The sequence below is a fragment of the Rhinopithecus bieti genome, unplaced genomic scaffold (assembly GCF_001698545.2).
Source record: "Rhinopithecus bieti isolate Rb0 unplaced genomic scaffold, ASM169854v2 scaffold_7985, whole genome shotgun sequence".
Classification (NCBI taxonomy): Eukaryota; Metazoa; Chordata; class Mammalia; order Primates; family Cercopithecidae; genus Rhinopithecus; species Rhinopithecus bieti.
In genome coordinates, this window is record NW_016805762.1 from 369466 (window position 1) to 389596 (window position 20131).

General features: G+C 33.4%; 1 protein-coding gene across 8 annotated transcripts in view; it reads left to right on the top strand.

The window, feature by feature from the left end:
• The window catches only part of MGAT4D (MGAT4 family member D), a 55600-nt gene extending 37897 nt beyond the window's left edge, over nt 1-17703 (top strand). For 5 of the 8 annotated variants that reach the window (XM_017873648.1, XM_017873652.1, XM_017873655.1 and 2 more), the window contains 5 exons: nt 204-318; nt 3103-3233; nt 8310-8417; nt 9700-9853; nt 16686-17703. In XM_017873648.1, the coding sequence (XP_017729137.1) occupies nt 204-318; nt 3103-3233; nt 8310-8417; nt 9700-9714 (369 nt within the window). In that variant the 3' untranslated portion in view covers nt 9715-9853; nt 16686-17703. The remainder of the gene's footprint in view (nt 1-203; nt 319-3102; nt 3234-8309; nt 8418-9699; nt 9854-16685) is intronic. The other 3 variants (XM_017873650.1, XM_017873649.1, XM_017873651.1) reach the window with 3 other exon arrangements.
• Nucleotides 17704-20131: the final 2428 nt, after the last annotated feature.

The following is a 20131-nucleotide window of genomic DNA, read 5'->3' on the forward strand; positions in this document are numbered from 1 at the left end:
AAAAAAAAAAAAAAAAAAAAAAAAAAAAAGAAGCTCAACTAACTGTAAATACCTTCAATTAATTGAAACTGAAATAAAATTATTATTTTATAAAAAACATTTTCTTCAGTATATTCTATTGTATTTTTTATTTTCAAGCTAATATAGCTTACTCAATGAAAGCATTGAAGGTACTAATGTCTTTTGGGTTTTTTTTTTTTCAGCTAGAAGATGATATCATAGCTAAAGAGATGTACTTTACAAAAATAACAGATTTTGTAGGTAACATCAGTTCAAATAATTGGTTTTTTATTGAGTTTTCAATGCTTGGATTCATAGGTAAGCAATAGATCTACTTTGTTGGATCAAGTTTTTTAGCACACAATAATTTAAAACATTTAAAAGAGTTTATCAGTTTGTTTATTACTAAAGGAAAAAGAATGGCATGATTTTTATAAAGACATGAATATCTTAACGGTATAATCAGATACAAGTACCCAAATTCCATATAATGTATTTTCTTAAACCAAACTTTTTTCTAGAGAGATAAAATTGACATTTAGACACTTACGTTATGGAAGCATAAAAGAGTTACCATTTATTAAGTGCTTGCTGTGAGTCTGGCACACATGTTAGCTCAGTGGCTAAGATGCACTTTTCTCTGCTTTATAAGAATACTGAAACTCAGATGATTAAAATTGTAGAGAAAGGGATTTTAACTCAGTTGCTGCAATTTCCAGTATGCTAAAACTGACAGTCTTAAAAAATGTAAAAACATAATAGGAATTATACCCACCGCAGAAAATTTTCAAATACTGTGCCCATAAAGAGACTTTTTTTTTTTTTAACTATTCTTCCATAGATTTTCCTTTTAAATTCTTCAATTTTTCTTTCTTCACTTCCATGCTTTTTTCTTTCCTTTGAACCTCAAGGCCCCAAATTAAATTACCATACTCCTCATTTCACGGTGCGTGACATTATTGATTCATGCAGGAACTCTTCCTTATTTATTCTTTTCTTTTACTCCCAATCCCTACACCCACTTCCTGCCATTCTTCAATATATTGTTCACTCTAATATGTTCAAAATACACTTATAAATATACAATATCCATGTAAAATATTTGATGCTTTTCATATTTGTATATTCCTATTCCTTACATTTTTGTCCTCAAAACTTGATTTCTAAACTATCAGCATGTTTTTTTATGTTCATTGAGTTTATTGGTTTTTTACTGTTACATAAGTGCTGCATAATGATGGCCACTGAAATTTCTGCATTCAGAATTGTGCAGTGAGGACTACCTGTTTTGCACACAGAGGTCATGCATATAAAACTGTAACCTGCTTTTAATTTCTTTACGTCAACAATCCCACGATCAGCTGTCTTATAGTCACATCCAAATTCACTTCCAGCGTTCACTTTCTGTGCTTTTATCTGTCATCCAGTCCCTTCTTTTGATGACCTACTTTTGTTAAATGTCATGTGGATTTATCACCGGAAGGCAAGGCAAGGCAACCACACGTTTTGCTGTCTACAAGTGGACTGAATACTGGATACACAGTGACCACTCACCAAAAAACTTTGAAAGAAGTGACTTATCACTTATCACTCACATTTGGTTTATCTATTTCCTGAGTGGCAGACCTTAATTGCTTCCAATGTTCTGCTACCATGAAAAAATGAAGTGATGTATATGTCCTCTGGAGTGGACTGCTGAGGATTCACATAGCTCTAAGTACTGCCGATTGCTTTACAGATTGGTTATATGGTTTATGCTCTCATAAGCAGTGCATAAAAGTTCGTGCTTCCCCATATGCTTGACAACACTTGGTTTTATCTATTATTGTATGCATATATTTGCCATTCTCAGTATAAAGCATTTCTGGGATTGCTAGTGAGGTCCATCTGTTTCTCATATACTCACTCGATGACGTTTGTGTTTCATGTTTTCTGTAAAATTTTAAGGACCCAAAGGTTTTTCCTCAGCCTTTTTTAAAGTAAGAAGGAAAATTTTTGTTAACAATAATACCCAATGAAAAGCATGGAGACAAAATAATCTTGCTGATGGATTAGTCTGAGAATTTAAAATTCTCAAAAAAATTTATCTTTCTCAGCGAAGTCAAGTAGGAGACACATAGAGAATACTTACATTCTGATCACAAGAGCACATTGAACAAGGTGCACTATTAACAGGATGCCAAATCTTATTCAAGCTTACACTTACAAAAGTTTTGCTTTCAGTTATCATAATTCGGTTATTCATTATTTGCTAAAAATATGAGCTTGCCAACTAGAATTTTACAACATGGTGACAGCAGGTTAGGAATTGAATAGGCTATTTTATGCATCATTAAATCACTTGCTTTAGTTACTATATAAATGGGTGCAAAACATTAAAATACACTTATACATTTTATTAAGTGACCCGTATAAACTCAAGTCCTAGTGAAGAATGAAGCATGCTTACATCCTACTTTCATATTTATCAAATCATTAGATGTATTTTATATTATTTACTTTGAAGTGAATATGTACCTGAATCTTATCCCTTCAACTTCATTTTAAAATTAAAGATGCAGCATATTAGAAAAAAATTATTAGACCTAATGGAATAATATTTTTAAATATAGTAAATCTTTAAGAATAACGAATATAAAAGAAAATAGCATCCTGTTAAAATAATTCTCAAATATTGAAATAAGAGAGTACTTTAATAAAATTAAGTCCTGAAAATGAAAAATGTAGTAGATTAATAAAGTGCTACAAAAATCAGATAAAAAATACAGTTTGTACGAAATTAAGTAAAAGATTACAGTGCCTATATGTTTCATTCTATTCACTTGATTTAGGCAATCGATCTGCATTAGTTATCACAATTGATTTCCTGAGAGTATTGACTATTCTAAACCTGCTTATATTCTCCTTCAGATGTGGTAATTCTTGATACTTAAGCAGATATAGTTTTTAATGTTATCATTGTCCAACTTCAGTAGTGCTTTAATCTTTATTGCTAAGGAATGGGACATATTTAAATTTTAATAACTTTTACTTTTTTCCCATGTTAAAGGAATGAACAACTATATATGAATTATTTGCATCTAATTATATTTTTTCCCATAGGAAAGCTGTTTAGATCTGAGGACTTAACTCACTTTGTACGGTTTTTTTTAATGTTCTACAAAGAGAAACCCATAGACTGGCTCCTGAATGACATTTTTCAGGTAAAGGTGTGTGACACAGGAGAAGATCTTGTGAGTATTTATTTACTTTATGAATAAAAAATATTTTAGGAAAAATGTTATCTATCTAATGTAATTACCTAAAATTTGTTTACCAAACCAAATCTGATAAATACATCAATTTTAAAATTTCTAATACCCCAATTTTGATCTTTCTACCTGTTAAATGAAGTAATGAGAGACCCCTAAAATGCAGTGAAAAGTAGAAACAGAGGATCAAAACCAGAGTGAACAAACAGAAAAAAATGGTAGACATAAATTCAAACATGCCAATACTTACATTAATATAAATGATTAAAGTACACTATTAAGAGTTTGTCAGAGTCAACTTTTTAAATGATGCCACCACTAAAGTCAATACTCAGTTCAAATATTATAGATAGATTAAAACTGTGGATGAAAAAAATATATACCATACAAATACAAATCAAAGGAGATTTGCAGTTGTAGCTATTTATTTATTTATTGAGACTCATTCTGTAGCCCAGGCTGGATTGCAGTGGCACAATCACAGCTCACTGCAGCCTCAACCTCCCTGGGCTCAGGTGATCCTCCCACCTCAGCCTCCTCAGTAACTGGGACTATAGGTGCATGCCACCATGCCCAGCTAATTTTTGTATTTTATGCAGAGACAGGCTTTCGCCATGTTGCCCAGGCTGGTCTCAAGCTCCTAGGCTCAAGCCATCAGCCCACCTTGTCCTCCAAAAGTGTTGGGATTACAGGCGTGAGCCACAATGCCCAGCTTGTAGTACCTATATTAATATCAGAATAAACTTAAAAGCAAAGGAAAAAAACAGTCTAGGTATCAAGAAAGATATTATATATAATAAAAGGGTTAATTTACCAAGAAGACAGCAGAGTCTTGAAATACATGAAGCAAAAACTGACAGAACTAAAAGAAAAAATACATTGATCTACAATTACAGTTGGAGATTTCAACTCTCCTCTCTCTCAGTAATCAACAGAACTGATAGGCAGAAAACCAGCAAGGAGATAAAAGAACTGAACATCACCATCTGTCAACTGGATTTAATTGGCAATTAAAAACCACTACATCCAATAACAGTAAGAAATACATTCTCTAAAAAAAAACAGATACAACATTCACCAAAATAGCCCCATCTTGGATCATAAAACAAAGCTTAACAAATTTAAATGGAAATAATTTTTAAATGTATGTTCTTGTACCACAATGGAATCAAATTAGAAATCAGCAACATCAAGATAACTGAAAAATCTCAAGCACTTGGTAATTAAACAACACACTTCTCAATAAGCCTTAGATGAAGGAAGAAGTTTTAAAGGAAATTAGACAACTCTTTGAAATGAATGAAAATACAATATTTCAACATTTCTGGAATGCAGCTAAAGCACTGCTTAGAGAGAAAGCTTATAGATTTAAATCTATATCTTAGAAGAGAAGAAAGATCTCATATTCATAATCTCAACTTCTACATTAACAAACTAGAAAAAGAAGGGCAAAATAAAAGGTAAAGGAAGAGAGGGAAGAAAATAATAATAATAAAAGAAAACAGAAAATTAAAAGCATAAAAATAACAGAGAAAACCAATAAAACCAAAAGGTAATTTTTTTAAAAAGAGCAATAAAACTGCTAAGTTTCTAATAAGAGTGACAAAAAAAAATACAGCTTATCGACATTAGAAAGAAAGTGGGAGCTCCACAACATACTCCACAGATACCAAAAGGATGATAAGGGAATGTAGGCACTTCCTTGCATATTCAAAGAGCGACTTAAAAATGAAATCCATCAAAAATTGTAAACTATCAAAACTCATCCAAAATGAAATTGGTAACCTGAGTAGTCCTATATCTACTAAAGAAATTAAATTATTATTTTTAAACCCTCAAAAGGAAATTTCCACGTCCAAAGTGTTTAAAGGTGTATTCTACTAAATGGAGACAAAATAATAACAATTGTATATAATATCTTCTCCAAAATAGAAGAGGAAAAGGTACATCCCAATTCTTTTCATGAGGCCGGCATTATCATGACATGAAAACCAGACAAAAACAGAGCAAAAAAGGAAACCAAGACCAAATATCCCCAAATATATAGACAGAAAATCTTCCAAGTAACAGTGAATTGAATCTAGCAATATGTAAAAGAAAATACACCATATTAATTGGTATTTATCTTATGAACACAAAATTGGTTTAATGTTTGAAAATCATACAGTGTAACCCACCAATTTAAGATTCTAAAGAAGAAAAACCACATGATAATATCAACTGATGCAGAAAAATCATTTGATGAAATTCAAAATTCATACATAATAAAACTCCCAGCCACTTAGGAATAGAAAGAAACTTCTCTGACATGTTAAAGAGCATCTAGGGAAATCCCATAGCCAACTTCATGTTTAATTGTTGAAAACTGGATGCTTTCTCTCTAAGATTAAGAAAAAAGAAAAAAGTAACCATGTCCATCCTCACCACTCCTATTCAACCTTTTACTGGAAGTTCAAAGCAGTGAAATAAAGGGAAAAATAAAGGCACATGAATTGAAAAGCAAATGCCGTGATTGTCTATGCAGCAAATCACAAAGAACACACACACACACACACACACACACACACACACACACACACATCCTAGAACTGATAAATGAGTTAGAGCAAAGTTGCAAGACACAAGGTCTATACACACAAAAATCCACCATTTTTCCTCAAAATAGCAATGAAACGTTGAAAACCAAATGTATTAGTCCATTTTCACACTGCTATAAAGAACTACCTGAGACTGGGTCATTTATAATGAAGAGAGGTTTAATTGACTCACAGTTCTGCATGGCTAGGGAGGCCTCAGAAAACTTACAATCATGACAGAAGGTGAAGGGAGACAAGGGACGTCTTACATAGCAGCAGGCGAGAGAAAGCCAGGGGGTAATTGCCACACATAAAACCAATAGATCTCATGAGAACTCACTCACCATCATGAGAACAGCATGGGGGAAATTTACACACATGATCCAGTCACCTCCCACCAACTCCCTCCCCTGAAACGTAAGAACTACAATTTGACATGAAATTTGGGTGGGGACAAAGAGAAAAACGGTCTCACCAACATTTCAAAATTACTTACAATATTTAAAAAACATTATATATAAAATATTTATGTATCTGTATGTGTATACATTTAACAAAATATGTACATTGTCTATATGCTGGACACCTTAAAATGCTAATGAAAGGGACAGAGAGACATACCATGATCATAGATTGGGAAGCTCAACCTAGTAAAGGTATGAATGTTCCCCAAATTGGTCTATGGATTTAACACAATTCTAATCAAAATCCCAGTAGGAATTTTTTGGTAGATATTCTACCAAAACTGACTCTAGAATTTTTAAGAGAAGACAAAGGAAATAAATCAACTAAAATAATTCTGAAAAAGCAGAATAAAGTTGGGAAAATCACATTATTCAATCTGAAAGCTTACAATAAAGCTACAGTGTTCAAGACAAGCCACCTTTATTGGCAAAAGGATAAACATAAAGGTCCATGGAGCAGAATAGAGTCCAGAAATAGGCCCACAAAATATAACCAACTGATATTTTACAAAGAAGTGTATGCAATTCAATGGAGAAAGAATAATCTTATCACAAATGTTTACTGGAACAATTGGTGCCCTATCTCTCAACCATACTGCAACCTAAACCTCACACTTTATACAAACATTATTTCAAAATAAATCATCTATCTAAACACAAAAAATCATCTATCTGAATACTAAAACTCTTGGAAGAAAATATAGAAAAAAATGTTCAGGACCTAGGGCTGGGTGAAATTTTTTTTTAAATGACACTAAAAGCATTTTTAAAAATTGATAAATTGGACCTCATCAAAATTAAAAATTTTTGTGCTGCAAAAAGGTACCATTAAGAGGATGATAAGACACCACAGACTAGGAGAAAATACTTGTAAATTCCATATCCAACAAAGGACATGTATTCAGTATATGTATAGAACTCTCAAAACAAACAACTCAATTTTAAAAAGGGCAAAAGATTTGAACAGACACTATCCAGACTCCATAAAAGTAATGATTGTCCTTACGGCAATATGAAATAAGCTCAGCTTTATCAGCAGGTTGTTTTGAGGGTGTATTTACTGAACCATTATTTTATATGCTAAACTGTAACTCCTCAACCAATTTTATCTGATGCTAATTTAATTTCCAATTAGATTAACTCTAGACCATTAAATTACCTTATAGTTAAAAGAGAAACTGTTAATATTTCCTATGTGTTAGTACTGGGTAGAAATGCATCTAAATAAACCTGTTATGTAAAAAATTACTATATATATAAATTTTAGATTTATTTTCTGAATCTTCTATGTATAAAATCTATAAAATAATTCTCAGTGATCATAATTATTTCAAATGTTTGTGGGATTTTATTGTTTGTTTTGTTTTGTTTTTTAAAATGGAGTCGCACTATATTGCCCAAGCTAGTCTCAAACTCATGAGCAATCCTCCCACCTCAGCCTCCCAAAGTGCTGGGATTACAGGCATAAGCCACTGTGCCCAGCCTTCAAATGTTTGTTTTTAATAGGAGTGGTTCTATAGGTCATCCTTCTTGTTTTCATTTTTGAGAAAATTATCCAGATTATTCTTCATTGACTATAAATTGGTTCTTTGTTTTAATATCACATTTTTACTCTCTAAGAAGAAATTGAGGTGATATAATTCAATAAAGAAATTAGTCAATGAATATGGGAAGTGAAAGAATACTGTAGTCTGACAGATATGGATAGAAAAATACCAAGCATTTTATTTGAGTTATTATAATTAAAAGAAAGAGAGGAAATATAGTTGGTACAACACTAACCTGGTTTTCTAAGACAGAGTTCATGCAAATACACGTTGTAATGAAAACCTTTTTTACCCCACTCCTTTGCTCTATTCTTATGAAGAAAAAGCTAAGAATTAAATATTTTGTTTATATTTTTAAATATGAAAATAGAACTCTAGCAAAACTAATATATAAAATTCTACCATCAGTAAACGCAATACAAAGCAATATCTGGGTTTTTATAGAAGATTGTTGTTTCTCTTTTTCCACAGGGAAACTGTACAAAACGAAAGAAGCAAATACGTATTCGGTATAAACCTTCTCTTTTCCAGCATGTGGGTATACATTCATCATTCCCTGGAAAAGAACAATACGAAAAAGTAAGATTTTGAAATGTAACTGTAGTAACGTACAATATTTTGTAAACTTATAAAATACTATTTAGAAAAAGAGTGGTGACATAAGAGACTATAAAATATGGTTGCTTAAGCAGAATTCATCTTACGGTAGAACGGTATGTTGTGAAGAACATTTATAAATTAAGCAATCATCTTTTAAAACACCAAGTTATCTATCATGGTAAGAAGAATTCAGCCTACATAAACTATTTTGCCTTACTGTTCCCAGTTGTGCAATTCATAGAAGACTAAAAAAGAGATTTGAAAATTATAATAAAATTCACTATTTTAGTCTAAAATTCAAAATTATACTATAATATTTCAAAATAAAATCCCTCTACTATTTAATTTAAATGTATCAGAATTTTATTTCAGACCTCTGTTTTACCAGATGAAGAAAATTTAGCATTGCTTGGATTTTAGTCATTCTTAAAATTTTGCATCATTTTCAGATACAATATTATTGATAATTGACTCAGCCCCTTAGTGTAGTAGAAGAAACAAAGATTTCAAGGTCAAAGCACCTAGTTTTCAGTCCTGGTGAATTAGGGGGTACATATATGATACTGGGCAAGCTCTAACACTCCTCTGAGCTTGCTTCATCTATAAAAGCTTCAAAGAGTTTAAATGATCTTTAAGATTTCTTCCACCCTCGACACCTCTACCCTTAGTGTCTTTACACTATGAAAGAAATGCTTGCTTTAATCCTTTGTCAATTGAATGAGAAATAGACATATACATCTTCCCATCATTCATGACTCGCCCTCTTTCTGCTTTTTCTGCTTTGTGTATTGTAATGCATGATTTGGAACCATGCCTAGAACATAATGTGAAGTCAGTAAATGTTAGCTGTTGGCTATCAAGCAAGGGGGAATCCAACAAAGAAAATGTGCCAAACAAGACAGATATGTGCCTGGAATAATGAAAATGTAACTGTTGTGAATCTTTGTGCAAAAAATCACACCATCAGAATACATGGCTGTAGATATGATGCAGAAATAAATTGGTCTATACCGTTTTCTTTTTCGAAGCTATTATAATGGGATTCTTTCATTATATTTTTTGGCCAGATATGATATTTTAACCTCACCTTTGTAAATTCATGGCATATTAAGGAAATGTAGACACAAACATTCATATTTTGATGTTATAATGCTGGCTTTTTTCCCTTTTTATACCTCATACCACACAAAATAGAAGTCAATAACAATTTAATAATATGTCAAATGTGTTTATATTCAAATTATTTTTAAAATTTTAACAGGATGTCTATTATTAGGAGTTTCATGCTTCTAAAGCTTCTTTAAAAAGTATCAAAATCATTCTCTGGAAATAATGGCATAATAAGGATTAGACTATTTCTCTAATTTCTTAAGAGACTACATCATATTTTAAAATACTAATCCTTCAATAAAGTGGTAAGTATAAGAAAATTGATATAAATATATAGACAATTATCAGATATTTATTAATTTTATTTTAAATTACATTCTATGCATGTTCAACTTTTATTACTGTTTCCCTTAATATTCATTTCTTTAAGTCTTTTTAAAAAACTTTTAGGTGAAATGTGTTCTTTAACCAGTTAAATTTTGTTTTACCCTTATGATAAAACTTGTTTTTTTGAGAAGCAGTCTCGCTCTGTCACCCAGGCTGGGGTGCAGTGGCGCGATCTCGGCTCACTGCAAGCTCCGCCTCCCGGGTTCAAGCCATTCTCCTGCCTCAGCCTCCCAAGTAGCTGGGACTACAGGTGCCCGCCACCACACCCGGCTAATTTTTTGTATTTTTATTAGAGACGGGGTTTCACCGTGTTAGCCAAGATGGTCTCGATCTCCTGACCTCGTGATCCACCTGCCTCGGCCTCCCAAAGTGCTGGGATTACAGGCATGAGCCACTGTGCCCAGCCATGATAAAACTTTTTAAATTGTAAGATAAATTTTCTACAGTTTTATTCAGCCGAAAAATAATTTTATTTATCTCTAGTCATCCATCTTGTAGTTCAAAAAAAAAAATTAATAAAACAAAAATATGCCTTTTTAGTGATGAACTTTCTTAGTTTTTAAATTTTTTGAAATTTGCCTAGATTGTCAGTTTAAATGCTGTTTATCATTTCATATTCTAGGTCTATGATAAACATAAAAATTTCTTTTGGAAACAACTAACATATTTCCACATTGGTTAACAAAACCATACTTTCTGAAAATTCAAATAAAATACTTAAAAGAAAGATTTTTCTTAGTTGATAAGCTAATGGTGTGTATTTCTATAATTTTCTACCTCTCCATTGTTTACAAAAAGTCATTTTCCATTTATTACAGTGCACTGGGTAAGGGCCAATTGTTTAAATGTACTGCAATTAAGTTTGCCAGATAAAATACAGGACACCCAACTGACTTTGAATTTCAGTTAAACAATGTTTTTTTCATATATGTCTCATTTGTTTTGTTGTTGTAGTAGTTATTGCTAAATCTGACAAGCCTAGTTGGAGGTGATGAAGGGACAGGGAGTAGAAGGATACTTCCCATAAAAATGCTTTAACTGAAAAGAATACTACACACAGAGAGAAGAAAGGATCAGCACAAGAACTCCAGCAACTCAAATGATCAGAGTGCCTTCTGTCCTGCAAATGACCACACTAGTTCTCTAGCAAAGGCTTTTAATCAGGCTGAGATGGCTGAAATGACAGAAATAAAATTCAAGATATGGATAGAAATTAAGATCTTCAAGATTCAGGAGAATGTTGATACTTGATCCAATGAATCTACGAATCAAAATATAACAATACAGGAACTGACAGATACTTGATCCAATGAATCTAAGAATCAAAATACAACAATACAGGAACTGACAGATAAAATAGCCAGTATAACAAATAATCTAACCTGATAGAGCTGAAAAACACACTACAAGAATATCCTAATGCACTTGCAAGTATTAACAGTAGAATAGACCAAGTTGAGAAAAGAATCTCAGAGCTTGAAGCCTGCCTTCCTGAAATAAGATAGTCAAAATAAACAAAAAGAGTGAAAAAGAATAAACAAACCTCCCAGAAGTACGAGATTATGTAAACAGGCCAAATCTATGAATCACTAGCATCACTGAATAAGACAGGGTTGGAAAGCTGACAACTTGGAAAATTTATTTCAGAATATTGCCAATGAAAGCTTCTCCACCCCTGCTAGAGAGGACAACATTCAAATTCAGGAAATGCAGAGAATCCCTGCAAGATACTAGAAGATCATCTGCAAGACACATAATTATCTGATTTACAGAGGTCAAAATGAAAGAAAGAATGTTAAAGGCAGCCAGAGAGAAAGGGCAGATAACCTGTAAAGGGAACCCCATTAGGCTAACAGTAGACCTCTCAGTTGAAACCCTGCAAGCCAGAAGAGATTGGAGGCCTATATTTAGCATTCTAAAAGAAAAAAGTCTTCAACCAAGAATTTCATATCCAGCCAAACTAAGCTTCCTAAGCAAGGAGAAATAAGATCCTCTTCAGACAAGCAAATGCTGAGAGAATTCATTACCACCAGACCTGCCTTACAAAAGCTCCTGAAAGGAGCACTAAATATGGAAAGGAAGGACTGTTACCAGCCAATGCAAAAACACGTTTAAGTACACAGACCAGTGACATTATAAAGCAACCACACAAACAGGTTTGCGTAATAAGCAGCTAACAACACAATGACAAGCTCAAATGCACACATATTAATACTAATCTTGAATGTAAATAGGCTAAATGCCTCACTTAAAAGATAGAGTGGCAAGCTGGATAAAAAAGCAAGTCTTCAAGAGATTGGTGTGCTGTCTTCAAGAAATCCATCTCACATGCAGTGACTCTTAAAAGCTCAAAATAAAGGGATGGAGAAAAATCTACCAACAAATGGAAATCAGAAAAAAGGCAGGGATTGCAATCGTAATTTGAGACCAAACAGACTTTAAAACAACATCAAAGAAGACAAAGAAGGGATTACATAATGGTAAAGGGTTCAATTCAACAAGAAGAGCTAACTATCCTAAATATATATGTACCCAACTCAGGAGCACCCAGATTTATAAAGCAAGCTCTCAGAGACCTGCAAAGAGACGTAGACTGCCACACATAATAGCGGGAGACTTTAATACCCCACTGACGATCATCACGGCAGAAAATTAACAAAAGATATTTAGGACCTAAACTCAACACTCGACCAAATGAACCTAATATACACCTACAGAACTCTCTGCCCCAAAACAACAAGATATACGTTCTTCTCATAACCACATGGCACATACTCTAAAATTGACCACGAGATTGGACATAAAACAATCCTCAGCAAATGCAAAACAAAACCTCAAAATCATAGCAACCATGCTCTCAGACCAAGTACAATAAAAATAGAAATGAAGACTAAGAAAATTGCTCAAAACCAAACAATTACATGGAAATTAAACAACCTACTCCTGGATGACTTTTGGGTAAATAATGAAAGCAGAAATTAAGAAGTTCTTTGAAACTAATGGGGACAAAGGTAAAACATTCCAGAATTTCTGGGACACAGCTAAGGCAGTGTTAAGAGGGAAATTTATAACACTATATGCCCACATCAAAAAGCTAGAAAGATCTCAAATTAACAGTCTAACATCACAGCTAAACAAACAAACAAACAAAAAACTAGAGAAGCCAGAGCAAACCAACTCCAAAGCTAGAAGAATACAAGAAGTAACCAAAATCAGAGCTGAACTGAAGGAGACTGAGACACAAAAAATCATTCAAAAGATCAATGAGTCCAGGAGTTGGTTCTTCGAAGAAATTAATAAGACATATGGACCACTAGCTTAATTGTAATAATGAAGAAAAGAGAAAAGATTCAAATAAACATAATTAGAAATGACAAAGGAGACATTACCACTGATTCTACAGAAATATAAATAATCATAAGAGACTACTATGAACACCTCTATGCACACAAACTAGAAAATCTAGAAGTGGATGAATTCCTGGACACATACACCCTCCCAAGACTGAGCCAGGAAGAAAGTGAATCCCTGAATAGACCAATAACAAACTCCAAAATTGAATCAGTAATAAATAGCCTACGGAACCAAAAAAAGCCCAGACAGATTCACAGCCAAATTCTATTAGGTGTGCAAAGAAGACCTGGTACCATTCCGACAGAAACTATTCCAAAAAATTGAAAAGTAGGGACTCCTCCCTAAGTCATTCTGTGAGGCTAGCATCATCCTGATACCAAAACCTGGCAGAGACACAACAACAAAAAAAACTTCAGGCCCATATCCTCAATGAACATCAATGCAAAAATCCTCAACAAAAACCCAGCAAACCAAATCCAGCAGCACATCGAAAAGCTAACTCACCACAATCAAGTAAGCTTTATCCCTGGTATTTAAGATTGGTTCAATACACGTAAATCAATAAATGTGATTTGTCACATAAGCAAAACTAAAGACAAAAACCACATGATAGGCTTTCAGTGGTACTAGAACAAAAACAGACACATAAACCAATTAAACAAAATAGAGAGCCCAGAAATAATGCCACACATCTACATCATCTGATCTTTAACAAAGCTGACAAAAGCAAGCAATGGGGGAAAAGACTTCCTATTCAATAAATGGTGCTGGGATAACTGACTGGCCCATGCAGAAGATTGAAACTGGACCCCTTCTTTACACCATATATAAAAATCAACTCAAGTTGGATTAAAGCCTTAAATGTAAAACCTGAAACTATAAAAACCCTGAACAATAACCTAGGAAATACCATTCTGGACACAGGAAATGATAAAGATCTTATGATGAAGATTCCAAAAGAATTGCAATAAAACAAAATTGACAAATAAGATCTAATTAAACTAAAGAGCTTCTATATAGCAAAACAAACTATCAACAGAATAAACAGACAACCTACAGAATGGGAGAAAATATTTTTAAAAACTCTGTATTTGATAAAGGTCTAATATCCAGGATCTGTAAAGAACTCAAAGTTACAAACAAAACACAACCCCATTAAAAAGTGGGTAAAAAACACAAACAGATGATTTTTAGAAGAGGACATACATGCAGCCAAGAAGCATATGAAAAAAAATGCTCAATATCACTAAGCATTAGAGAAATGCAAACCAAACCCAAACCACAGTGAGATACCATCTCACACCAGTTAGAATGGCTATCATTAAAAAGTCAAAAAATAGGGTTGGGCACGGTGGCTCACGCCTGTAATCCTAGCACTTTGGGAGGCCGAGGTGGGCGAATCACCTGAGGCCAAGAGTTCAAGACCAGCCTAGTCAACATGGTGAAACCCCGTCTCTACTAAAAAAACTACAAACATTAGCTGGGTGTGGTGGCAGGTGCCTGTAATTCCAGCTACTCTGGAGGCCAAAGCTGGAGAATTCCTTGAACCTGGGAGGCAGAGGTTGCAGTGGGCCAAGATTGCACCATTGTACTCCAGCCTAGGCAAGCAGAACTCCATATCAAAAAAAAAAAAGGGGCAAAAAATCAAAGATGCTGGTGAGGTTGCAGAGAAAAGAGAACACTTACACAGTGCAGAGTGTAAATTAGTTCAACCATCATGGAAAGCAGTGTGGCAATTCCTCAAAGAACTAAAAACAGAACTATCATTTGACCCAACAATCCCATTACTGGGTATATACCCAAAGGAATACAAATTGTTCTACCATAAACACACATGCACACATATGTTCCTCTATTCACAATAGCAAAGACACAGAATCAACCTAAATGCCCATCAGCGATAGAGTGGATAAGGAAAATGTGGTACACATGCACCACAGAATACTGCATAGCCATAAAAAAGAAGGAGATCATGTCCTTTGCAGGCACATGGATGCCGCTGGAGGCCATTATTGTTAGTAAACTAACACAGGAAGAGAAATCCAAATACTGCATGTTCTCACCTATAAATAGGAGCTAAATGATGAGAATCGCATGGACACAGAGAGGTGAACAACAGATACTGGGGCTTAGTTGAGGGAGGATGGTAGGAAGAGGGAAAGGATCAGGAAAAATAACTATCAGGTACTATGCTTAGTACCTGGGTAGCAAAATAAGCTGTACACCAAACCCCCGTGACAAAAATTTACCTGTATAACAAACCTACACATGTACCCCTGAGCCTAAAATAAAAGTTTAAAAAAAAATGTTTTAACTGAATTCCTACTTAAGGTCATGCCCTCGACTTTTATTTTTCTTTTATTTTTATTTGTGTATTTTTTTGAGATGGAGTCTTGCTCAGTCGCCCAGGCTGAAGTGTAGTGCCGCGATCTCGCCTCATTGCAAGCTCCGTCTCCCGGGTTCATGCCATTCTCCTGCCTCAGCCTCCCCAGTAGCTAGGACTACAGGCACCCGCCACCACACCCGGCTAACTTTTTTTGTATTTTTAGTAGAGACAGGGTTTCACCATGTTAGCCAGGGTGGTCTCCATCTCCTGACCTCGTGATCCACCCGCCTCGGCATTCCAAAGTGCTGGCATTGCAAGCGTGAGCCACCATGCCCGGCTGCCCTTGACTTTTATTAAAGGATGATATATTAATACTGTATGACATCTTTGCATTTTCTTCAAAACTGTTATTTAAAGTTTTATTATTCTCTTTTATGTGAAAATACATGCAACAATTCTCTTTTAGAATTTGATGCTAGGAAAAGATATTTCTCAAAAAACTGTCATGATTTCTTTGGTTTTGTGTGAGTTTTTTCCCCTTTTAGTAGTAAGAAATTCAAAACTTATTTTATATGATATGTAGTATCCATATAATCTTATGTTAAAAGCAGAATTTCTTCAGTCCTCATTTTATATTTAATCTCTGGCTTTTTCTTATATATTATTATTAAAGGATTATTGTGTTTTCACTTTAAATTACCCTAAATCTTTTCTATATTTTTATTTTATGTTATAAAAATCAAATAAATGAGTTGAACTATTTGTACATTACCTACAATGTTTTGTTGGCTGTAATGATAGTCTGACTATAAAGATTTCCCTGGAATCCCACAGATGGAAATCTGTTTTCAATCATTTTAACAGCATGAGAGTATCAAAATTGGCATTGTCTAATACATAAGAATCTTATCTTCTCCCAATATAAAGTTACCTTCCCTATATTAAAAAGGTGGGTGGTGTCAAAGAGGATACAATCAGGGGATAATATGATTAAGAAACTTCGAAAATAATTTCATCTTTATGAGTTAATATATTATTTCTATGTGTTATGTTTTTTATTTTTATTTCAGAAAATATGAAGATAAAGAAGCATAAGAAGAAACTCCATAATACCTGGAACCTCGGATAACCTTGATTTCTAATGGCATGTTTCAGAAATTGTAGTAATGAAAATACATAATTATCTAGCAGATAAGTAAACAATGAATAAACTAGCAGACTTGAAAGTACTAAATGACTTCTTACGTCAAGAAAAAAATAGAACATTGATTTATATTGCTTTTACCCTATCACAATTTAATTTAAAAATACTAAAGGCAGGGGAGATTTTTTTTTAAATTAAGAACCATACTTTATTGACTCCAATAGTGAGACCATCACATAATTTCAATAAAGTTAAAAGTTCGAAAGCTTGCTATTGTCATGGAGAAGTTTTGGGTGAATTGGTATATGCTGTTATCCGTTTTGTTAAGACACAAAGAAAATAAAGAAATAGAAAGCACAAATTTAAACAAGCCTGGATCTGACAATGCCACAATGTCTTCTTATCTTTTAATAAATGCATTTAAAACTATACACTTATCCCTATGTGCCATTTGAACTGATTATCCAACATCTTGATATATATGTATTTTGACAGTCATTTAGTTCTAAAGATTTCATAGTTTCTCTCATTATTGCCTTCTTAACACATAGATTATTTGGGAGTTTTTTTCCCAAATATATTGGCTTCTCCATCTTTTATTGTTAATTTCTAAATTACTTGCATAGTGGTTATAGAACTTGACCTGTGTGATAAAATTTTGAGAAATGTTGTGAATCCTTATGTTCCACATGACTTTGGAAAGAATGTACAGTTTCTGTATACTCCCTTTTAAACATGTTATATTCATTTGTTTTTAAAAGTGTTGGTTTTGTGCTTTAAAATATCTTTTAAAATATTCCTATCTATTGAGTGCAAGATTCTTTTATATCAGGTTTTTTAATTTGGTCCTTGAAATCTTTTCACTCCTTACTAATTTCTGTACGGTTGATCCATCAGTTTCTTACAGGGGCCCATTCAAATCTATTTTTCTTCTTGATGTTATTTTGTAAGGTATCACTTATTTTGAGCAATAATAAGAGATATTTGTTATCCTTCAATCAAATATTGTGAAATTCTTCATTTCACACTGTTGCCTTATTCTTGAGTGCCAAGATCTCACACATTTGCCTCGGTATGAACTGTATCAGATACCAATTTAAAAAGAGAATATGAAAGATGAACTATTTCTGTGTCTCCATTTCATTCTCACCCTTGAGAAGAAAATAAGAGATTGTACGTATGTTACAAGGATTTTAAATTTGACTTAAATTTTGAACTTTGGAAATTAAATCTGCCAGAGCATAGTCCCAGATAATATGAGGAATTAAAACAAAGTCCCAGAATAGTATTTCTTGAAAAGAGCAACATTCCTTGAAAAGGTGCTTACTTGGACTTCTTATCCTACTATTGGAGACTAGAACAAAATACCTAAACAATTGGCACCATAAGCTAGGATAAATATATAAAAAGCCTTTCCAACATTCTGCTGAATGTCAAGAGAAAGCTGAGATGATTCCAAGGGAATGCTGCTGCAGTGCTCAGAAAGAGGCATTTGAACCCTGACTGAGATACAGTGAGAGTGAAAGATGCTAGAAGAAACAAGGGAGAAGAAAGTTAAAGACAGCCTTAAAAGTCCAACCCAATTACCACAGTCCCTGAAGAAATTATTCATGATTAAGAGTGTTTGGGTGGTCAGCACAAAGTATTTCTAGAAAATATTTCTAATGTAGCCGGAAGAGATGCCCCCTAACTTCCATCCTCACCCCTGCTGTTTGCAAATGTGAATGTTTGGAGGATCTCATTTACCACCCATGGTCATTAGTCTGAGATACACGAGGAAGGAGAGATTTGGAGAACCCCAGACACATAATATGGAGTAGAGCAGAGCAAATAGTGCTTCATTGGTTGGTTTGAGCATTTGTTTTATAGCATTTATGCTGATTTTGCTTCATTAAAATCACTCTTCTTCAAACCTACATGAAGACAAATGATGATGTATAATAGATAAGTTTTAGAAACCAGATTCTCCTGAAATCTTTTTTCATAAAACAACTTCTGAAGCGAATAGAAGCTCTGCAAACATTAGAGGTATAAGTAAAATTATCTCTATTGCCAAAATTTCTCTCAAGTATTGAGATAAAAAAGCTAAGAATATCTGTATTATTTGTTATTAACTATATGAGTAAATAGTAATGTATAAATATTGCTACTAATAATTAGTAATTAATAGAAATAGTTAATGTGGCTCCACTCTTGGGTAGAGGAGAAGAGATACCCTCTACTAACATAGGTGTGTAAAAATGTCTCAGAGTTAATTGTGTACTCTTGCACAGACCTTTCACCCTGTGGTAGGATTGTGACAATTGTGAACAAATTTACCAAGATAAATCTGGGCAGGCATTCCCATGGGAACACATCTCTTTATGTTTCCTTTATTAAAAAATAGCCTTGGTTTACGTTTTTAGACACTGCGTTCATTTTAATGGTAGCTCAGGTGATGAATTATGAGAAAATTTATATAAGCTGACAGATTTTTGTTGTGCTGATATTAGTCTTCTTTCTAAAAGCCCAGATAAAATGTATAATTTCTTAGAAAACAGTTTACCAAAATTAATGCCAGAAGAGGCAGAAAGCTTAAACTAACCAATTTTCATAGAAGAAATAGAGAAAATTATCAAGAAAAAACAAATGATCACAAAGAGACACCAGATCCAGATGACTGCACAGGGAAATTCAACCCAACTTTTAAAGACCAAATAGTCCCAATACTTTTAAATTGTTTCAGAGCATGGCAAATAAGGAAAATTCTCAAATTATTTTAATGATGTAAATATAACATCAGTACCTAATCATAGTAATGGCAGCACAAAAAAGAAAAGTATAGAGCAACATCATTTATGACAACTGATGCAAAAATCCAAAATACAATTTAGAAATAGATTCCCTAGCAATATTTAAAAAAAAAACAAAAAACCATGACTTGATATTTATATGAAGAATGCAAGAACCTGTTAGGACTGTGTTAGGAAACCCGCTATTAGAGTGCACAATACTAATAGGACTAAGAAGAAAAATCACATGGTTACCTCCACAGATGTTTAAAAAGCCTTTGAAAAAGTCCAACTTATTTCCTATAAAAAAGTAAAGAAAATTGCAATGAATTGGCTCTTAACATGTGGAAATAAACACTCTCATACACTGCTCGTGGGAATAAAAAATGATACAATTCCATATACCTACAAGACATCCCAGCCATTCCACTCCTAGTTTTTCAAGAGACTTAAATAACTCTGTATTAGGCCTTTTTTTGTATTACTATAAAGGAATATCTGAGACTGGGTAATTTATAAATAAAATAGGTTTAATTGGCTCATGGTTCTGCAGGCTGTATAAACATGGCACCAACATCTGCTCAGCTCCTGATGAGGGCCT